The sequence below is a fragment of the Nelumbo lutea genome, chromosome 2 (genome assembly GCF_056320005.1).
Source record: "Nelumbo lutea isolate HS-2025 chromosome 2, American lotus-T2T, whole genome shotgun sequence".
Lineage (NCBI taxonomy): Eukaryota > Viridiplantae > Streptophyta > Magnoliopsida > Proteales > Nelumbonaceae > Nelumbo > Nelumbo lutea.
The window spans coordinates 29,236,284-29,244,247 of NC_142685.1; the positions used below are offsets into that span (position 1 = coordinate 29,236,284).

Consider the following 7,964-nt stretch of genomic DNA (forward strand, 5'->3'; position numbering starts at 1 on the left):
TTGAGTGAGTTTGTCACACAAATACTACCATAAGGGCACATGCAAATTCAAACTCCCACTGTAAGGGGATTCATATGTTAATCAGCATTAAACACTTCATTTTGAGAGGGCCTTACTGCACTCAACCAACCAAAATGGAAGGAAACAGAGTAAAATGTCGGTGGTGGAGCACCGTTCCACTATGCTCGAGTGTTTGCCGTCGATAAAGTGCTATGGACATTGCAACTAATAGGAATTCCGATCTCCGGTACGCTGCAGATGATCGGAATGCATGAGGAGGGTTGAAGGGTTGATCGTTGAGGTTGGCCGAGAACGTCGAGGAATAACGAAACAAAAGCTTTGGGAAGGCTTCCGTCAGCGCGTAAGAGTGCAAAGAGCTGGAGAAGGCTTCGCACAGGTGGCAAACAGAAAGCTAAAGCTTAAGGAAGGCTTCCGTCAATGAGTTAGAGTGCAGGGAGCTGGAAAAGGCTTCGCACGGGCGGGGAACAAAAAACTTTGGGAAGAAGAAACTCAGAGAAACGGTCCAAAACTGGGGAAGAAGTTACTATTTCTCGCTTGAGGGGTATAATGGTAAATATTGGCATCAATAAGTGATGACGTGTGAGGCGGGTGGAGTTAGAAATAAATAGGCATTTAGTAGCTTGGGATGACGGGGGGGTTTTGTAATCCCTACAGGCTACAAGGCTATTTGGCATTTCCGTTTCTACCATAAACCTGCCGATAACAACCCCATGTTTATATTCTAAATTTTAATTTTAGTAATCATCATTTTGATAGTTTCAGAAATATGAACACAGTTTAAGAACTTTTTTTTTTATGTGACAATTTCAAAATCAAATAAAAAAACAAAAATATTCATTTCTAAAACATGGAAAATATTGAACTCATTCCCCAGTTAGGGGTGCAAATTGGGTGGTTTAGGTCGTGTTTTAGCTCAGCCTATATTCAACCCTAAGAATCGGGCCTAAACCTTGAGTTTGAGGTCAAATCAAACTATTTGACCCAAGCTCAATTTGTATTAAAATTTGATGCACTTGAATTTAGTTCAAACCTAGGTTAAACTTTAGTGCTGGTCAATCACCTTGCATTAAAAATTGGTATTGTTTATATAAAAAAAAAGATATGCATATACGAATGTATGCATGCAAATATGTATATATATATATATATATATATATATATATAAAATTGTATATACACGTATATAATTAAGTCAAACTCAAGTTTAAAGAAGGTTAGGTTGGATTTGAGCCCAAACCCAACTCGAGGACAAAAGTTTAAGACTGGCTCAATCCAAAGTTAGTTTGAATCCACCCAAGTTATACCTCTAAACTATTTGTCGTGTCAACCAAAGCCATTTTATACACTAACTTTTGAATTTAGGGTTTTAAACTTTAAAGTTTAGATTTTAGGATTAAAGTTCGAGGGTTTAAGATTAAAAATTAAAAATTTATATTTAAGATTTAAGATATAAAGTTTAATTTTAGGTTTAAATCTGAAAATTAAGAGATAATAGGAGCCAAGTATTGCCCGTAAAAACACCCACCTGTCGTGATGCACCGTGCCACCGTGGGAATGTAGGACTAGTTTAATTGGATCGATCGTATTGAAATATGTGATATGAACAGTTGTGGGCCCTTGGATATTTCACTCATCTACTAGCCATAAACTTCAGACATCGCCAAAAATCGAGGATCAATTCAAAAGGCATCCACATAGACTATTGGGTGGACCCCACCTACACTCTAAACTTTGTGCTTTCTCATCATCCACCGTCCATATAATACAGCACGGAAAGTCAAAAAGATAGGTCCACCATATTGATCTCGACCATCCAGTTGATGGACTTTTATGAATTAGCCCACAGGATTAGGGTCCAAAACAGAAAGTCCGCCCAACAATGTGTAGTCTCCTCTCTTTTGGTATTTTCGCTTAGCATTGTCCTTCCTTTCTGTTTTTCGCTTTTTTACGCTTTAATGCGCTCCCATGGTTTGGTAAATTTCCAAAAAAGTCCCTCCTTTGGACTTCACGTTCCAACTCCACATATAATCGCACAAAACTTAATTTCGATCAGGCCCTCCTCCTTTCATTTCCCGCATCCCTCTCTCCCTTCTGCCCTAATTTCGAAAAGCCCCCAAGCTAGGGTTTCCGTCCACCGGCTCGTCCCTGCGTCACCGACTCCGGTAAGCGCTTCTTCTCTCTTCCTTCTTTTTGGGTTTTTCTATCTCCTTGTTCGTTTTCCCTCTATTAATCGTTCTTTTCTCTGGTTCAATGAGATGGGATCTGTGAGTTTGTGCTTGGCCGACACAGCTTGTTCAAAACTGCTCTCTTCCTTTTGTTTGTTTTTGTCTATGTATTTATTCGTTTTTCTTCTGTTATTCGTTCCTTTTTTCTGATTCAATGAGATGGGTTCTGTAATTCTGTGAGTTTGTGCTTGATCGGCACAGAGCTTTTTCAAACGATGTCGTGGTAATTGTGTATTGCTAGGATAGTTACAGTGTATACATGATGTACGTGGGGGCTCGTAAGTGGTATTCGTAGCTTGGATCAGCTTGCTGGTTTATTGATCAGATGATAAGGTCATTGTATATAGATGATCAAACCCTAATCGGTGGACTTAGCTGTTGCGCGCCTATGGGTTTCTGTGTCCGGGTTTGTGCGTGCGTACAGTGTACCCAGTACAGAGCAGAAAGGAGGTGATCCATGATAGTAGAGACCATTTAAGCGGGTTAGGGTTAGTTTTTAGCTGAGGAGATATAGTGGGTCCCCATTGATATAATGCTCAAGATATAGAATCATATGCCATGGTAATTGATATGATTTGATGCCGTCTATGGAGCAGGAACACTGAGCAGTTGCAAACTTGCAATACAAAACCTGCCGGTTTTATTTTTAAGTGGGTTGAGTTGAATAGTCCCAAAACTGTATAGTTTTTGCGCTGGATGATCATGTCAAGAGTTTTGTTCTAATGAATTTTACATTAAAGGAAAAATCTATGCTGCCTGAAAGACATGATATGGGAAGAGCTTTGGCCAATCAAAACCTCCCTATGAATTTTGATAAATCCCACCTGATTGGTTACCACTTTTATGATACTAGTTCATTTGTTACAAGTTTTCTGGTATCAAAGTCAAACCCTACATTAAGTTGCAGAAAAGAGTAAGTACAAACTATAGAAAGAATCTTTTCTTATAACAGTTACAACGGTAAGTAACTGTTTTTCTTAATATTCATTTTCAGAACTTGCTTTCCCTGCACCACATGGGCGTCCACATGCTTTCCTTGATAGGCTAATAGAATGCACTACAATCACAAGTATGGTGGCAATGGTAATGTCATGGGTAGATCAATGTGATGATCAAGATGCTTTGTAGAGATAAGTGTTGTTTATATTGGTTGCTACTATTGCACTAGACATTTCTTCAATCACCATATAAATTCTGGAGTTAGTCGGCAAACCGGTTTTCTTTCAAATCATCTGTGGTGGTTTTCAATGTTTTTGTTTGGTGAATTGTGGTTTTCAGTGTTGAGAAAACAGCTTTCATTTTCTTAACCCATAATTTACATGATGTCCCTGAATTATAAATGAAGTTGTTTATTATTCTTTAGTCCATAGCATGATAATGCAACACTTGCTTCAGAAAGTAATAGTAATTTGCTTCTCTTGACTTAGAATACCTGAAGCATATTTGATATTTCATGGCAAGAAAATATAGTTGGCAATTACTCACCTCTTCATATTTTCTTCATTTTTTTTTTTTGTTTCTTTAAAGGACATGGCGAGAGAGAAACTTATACTAATATGCCAATCTGGTGGTGAGTTTGTGTCAAATAATGATGGATCCTTGCAATACAGTGGTGGGGAGGCACATGCAGTGGATGTCAATCGTGGCACCAGGTTTGATGATCTCAAATCAGAAATAGCTGAACTGTGGAATTGTGACATCAAGAAAATGTCTATCAAGTATTTTCTTCCAAGCAACAAACACACTCTAATCACTGTATCTAATGACAAGGACCTACAACGGTTGATTGATTTTTATGGGAACTCAGTAACAGCTGATGTTTATATTGTGACAAGAGAATCTGTTTCACAAGATGTATTGGACATGAATGGTAGCAGGTATTTTCTAAAAGTGATTCCTATTTCAAAACCTGATTGTTCACTTTCCATAAAATCACATATGAGGTTTTCTGCAGGACAAACCAAACAGTAGTAGCTGAATCAGCCAACCGCATTTCTTCTACTCCTGCCATCAACTTCCCTGCAACTCCTGCTACTGCTTCACCAGTTGTCAATGCTTCACCTTCTTTCACTGCATCCCTTGCTGCTGCTGCTGCTGCTGCTACTCTTGTTGATGATGATAATACTAATGGTACACCTACCTCCATTGCCACTCCTGCTAACTCCACTTCAGTCATCCCTGTTGGCACTACTGATAGTTTTACTATTGCTGCTGATATAACAGCCCCCTGCTCCCCCAAAATGGTCACTACCTCCTCCAGCCCTGTACCTGCTGCCTCTGCTGATGATGCCATCTTTGAGAGTGTTGGGCAGCAAAAGCGCACTGCATCTTGGAAATTTGGTGTCAATGGTTTTTCTATTGTTTCTGTTACTGATGGTGTTGGGCAGAAAATATGCACTGTATCCCAGGACACTACTTCCAATGGTGAAGATGATGCTGGGGTGAAAAAGCTCATTACATTGTGGAAAAATGGTATCACTGGAGTTGGTCAGCAATTCAGTGGTGTCCATGAATTTCGTGATGCATTGCGTAAATACTCCATTGCACATCATTTCATGTATATCCTAAAGAAGAATGAAGCTAGTCGTGCAACTGCAAAATGTAGGGCAGACGGCTGTACATGGAGGATTCATGCATCATGGGTACCAACTACACAGACATTTACAATAAAAAGGATGAACAAGACACATACATGTGGAGGGAATATTGGGAAATGTTCTCCTTCAACAAAAAATTGGTTGGCAAGTATTATAAGGGACAGGCTGCAAGATAGCCCTCACTACAAGCCCAAGGATATTGCAGATGAAATCTGTCGAGATTTTGGCATTGAGTTGAACTACTCACAGGTTTGGCGTGGAGTGGAGAATGCAAGGGCACAACTTCAGGGTTCATATAAAGATGCATATAACCAATTGCCTTGGTTTTGTGAGAAGATAGTGGAGACAAACCCAGGTAACATCTGTAATTTTACCACCAAGGATGACTTAAGCTTCCAACACCTTTTTCTCTCATTTCATGCCTCATTATTTGGTTTCAAAAATGGTTGTCGTCCCATCCTTTTCCTTGATTCCACACCTCTAAAATCAAAATACCAGGAGGTATTGTTGATTGCTGCTGCAGTGGATGGGGAAGATGGTATGTTTCCAGTTGCTTTTGCTATAGTTGATGTTGAGAATGATGCCAGCTGGCACTGGTTTTTGGTGCAACTGAAGTCAGCTGTGTCAACATCTAGATCCATTACATTTGTTTCAGACAAAGAGAAGGGGTTAAAGAAATCTGTTAGCGAGATTTTTGAGAATGCCCACCATGGTTATAGCATCCGTCATCTCGTGGATAATTTCAAGAAAAGCTTGAAGGGTCCTTACCATGGGGATGGCAAGTCTTCTTTGGTTGGCAATCTTTTGGGTGCTGCCCATTCTCCACGACTCGATGGCTTTAGAAAGTGCATTCAGAGAATAAAAAATGTTTCTTCAGAGGCTTATGATTGGGTCATGCAGAGTGATCCGGAATGCTGGGCAAATTCTCTATTTAAGGGTGAGCAGTACAGTCAAATCAATCTAAAAATTGCAGAAACATTCAATAATTGGATAGTAGAGGTGCGTGAGTTACCAATAATACAAAAGATAGATGCAATAAGATGCAAGATGATGGAGTTGATTTATGAACGTAGGGTGGGTGCAAGTGACTGGTCTACACTGCTAATTCCATCTAAGGAAGAAAGACTTAAAGAAGAGATATCAAAAATTGATAACTTTAAAGTCTTATTTTCATCTGATACCATGTTTGAAGTTCATGACAATTCTATTAATGTTGTTAACATTGATCAGTGGGACTGTAGTTGCCAGGGGTGGAGAATGACTGGATTGCCTTGCCGCCATGCTATTGCTGTATTTAATTGCATTGGCAGGAATCTGTATGATTACTGTTCCAGATACTTCATGACAGAGAGTTTCCAGCTAACATATTCAGAGTCAATAAGCCCAATGCCCAACATAGGGAAGCCTGCAAGTAAAGATTCTTCAGACAAAGACCAGGTACATCCTCCTCGAACACAGCGCCAGCCAAAACCACCACCAACCCAACCAAAAAGGAAGCGGAGCAGATCAAAGGGAAAAGTCCAAAGGCCACTCCATTGCAGCAAATGCAAGGGAGAAGGGCATAACAGGGCTTCATGCAAAGAATCATCATAGATCAATCAAATCTCTTCTATCAGTGCCATCCATCTTTTGCCCAAGGTTTTATATCTTGAGCCTGACAGAACATTGTACAAAAGATGTAGATTTGGGAAGTTAGTTACTCTTGACTATGTCAATTTGAATATGGCTTGTATTTCCATATGCATCATGAATATATGGGTGTACTTTTGCGTAAATTTTTGAATCCCGCACCATCCTGTGGATTTTCATGACAGTTCCTTTCTTGGGTGCAGAAGGTGAGCAAATATAATCAAATTATTCTTCTATTTTCCTTATTGTTTTGCCCATATATAACAAAATTGCAGACGTGGACAGTAAAATCAGCCCAATGAATTCCTGGTTGAACAATTTCACCATTAATTTTGCTTGTATTCGAGTATTTCAGTGTTCGAGTAGTTTTCTTGTCTTATTATCAAATTTTCATTTTTTCCTATCTTTTCAGTATAAAGATGAGATAACGTATTGTTTGATCTTTGGCCCAAATTGACTTATTTAGGAATGTGATGATTTATTTATTAGATATGGCATGTTTTACAGGACATGCAGTTTCCAGAAGTACATTACGAGAACCTTATAGATATTCTTTGGGTTAACTGATCAAAATTCTTGCATGTATGCTCTTGACAGAAGATGGTTCTCTATTATCACACCGACTCCGATCTTTCATTGTAAGATAAAATGACAAACTTGTTTCACCAAAGATTCCAGAGACTTCAGAGAGTGATCTATTCTGATTTTGTTCTATGTATGGAATCATAAATGGCGAAGCAGGACTATAATGCATGCATACAATGCCCCAGATATTAAGAGGTGTTTGTTAATGATCACAAGTATTAAAACATGTTATTATTCTCCTACTTGCTAACGAAGATTGTATTGCTCTACAACTATGTCTATGGTATGCATGGAATGAGTCAAAAGAGGGCCTAACAAAGAGATTGAGAGGATTCTTGTGAGAATGATTATGCTGATTTTGGGATCCATTTGAGTACTGGAACAGTAGCCAGTAGGAGTACTTACCAGCGATTATGAGGGTAGAGAGATCAGAGATGAACGCATGAAACCGTTTCGCGCCATACACCATATTGCCACGTGGATAATTTCTAGGTCCAACTCCATTATCATCACATAACCTAGACATTCTATTTTAGTGTGATGGGTACAACTGGAGGGGAGACAGTATGGGCGGAGATACACAAGTCTACGCTACCGGTATGGAGGTCTGTCTCTGTCAGTACTGTCACGCTAACGTGGTTTATCACGGTTACCTACGCAACCGCAATGCTCAGTGAGGGGCAGAGCTGCCTGCCTGCCTATGTGTACGAGCCTGAGGGAGTGGCTATGTTGGTTCTTCCGCCATTTATGCTGGAATCGCCTACAGTTCGACTCGTATATGGAGCCAACCGTGATAAACCACGTTAGCTCCATGCACGTATGACATGCTTATTACGAATGTACAGCTTACTAACATGCAATTTACCCATTTTATTTAATCTTATTTTTCTAAAAAAATTAATCTTTT

The 7,964-nt window shown here is 39.4% G+C and overlaps 1 protein-coding gene across 6 annotated transcripts; it reads left to right on the plus strand.

The window, feature by feature from the left end:
- The first annotated feature begins 1,958 nt into the window (after positions 1-1,958).
- LOC148869498 (uncharacterized) lies at positions 1,959-6,618 on the plus strand. Of its 6 annotated transcripts, none has more exons than XM_088972099.1 (5): positions 2,074-2,183; positions 3,241-3,329; positions 3,774-4,123; positions 4,201-4,376; positions 4,470-6,618. In XM_088972099.1, exons 2-5 carry the CDS (start codon positions 3,318-3,320, stop codon positions 6,434-6,436), a joined length of 2,505 nt encoding a protein of 834 aa, XP_088828225.1. In that variant the 5' UTR covers positions 2,074-2,183; positions 3,241-3,317; the 3' UTR covers positions 6,437-6,618. The 6 variants fall into 6 exon arrangements, with proteins under 6 accessions (XP_088828221.1, XP_088828220.1, XP_088828225.1 ...); XM_088972098.1 differs by lacking the exon at positions 2,074-2,183 and adding an exon at positions 2,236-3,159; XM_088972095.1 differs by lacking the exon at positions 3,241-3,329 and having other exon boundaries at positions 1,959-2,183.
- Positions 6,619-7,964: the final 1,346 nt, after the last annotated feature.

Excerpts from the sequence above, each read along its gene's own strand:
- LOC148869498 (XM_088972094.1), top strand. The coding sequence starts at position 1,977 with ATGCGCTCCCATGGTTTGGTAAATTTCCAAAAAAGTCCCTCCTTTGGA. Across the intron at positions 2,184-3,773 it reads TCCCTGCGTCACCGACTCCG|GACATGGCGAGAGAGAAACT; the intron begins GTAAGCGCTTCT and ends GTTTCTTTAAAG. Across the intron at positions 4,124-4,200 it reads TTGGACATGAATGGTAGCAG|GACAAACCAAACAGTAGTAG; the intron begins GTATTTTCTAAA and ends GGTTTTCTGCAG.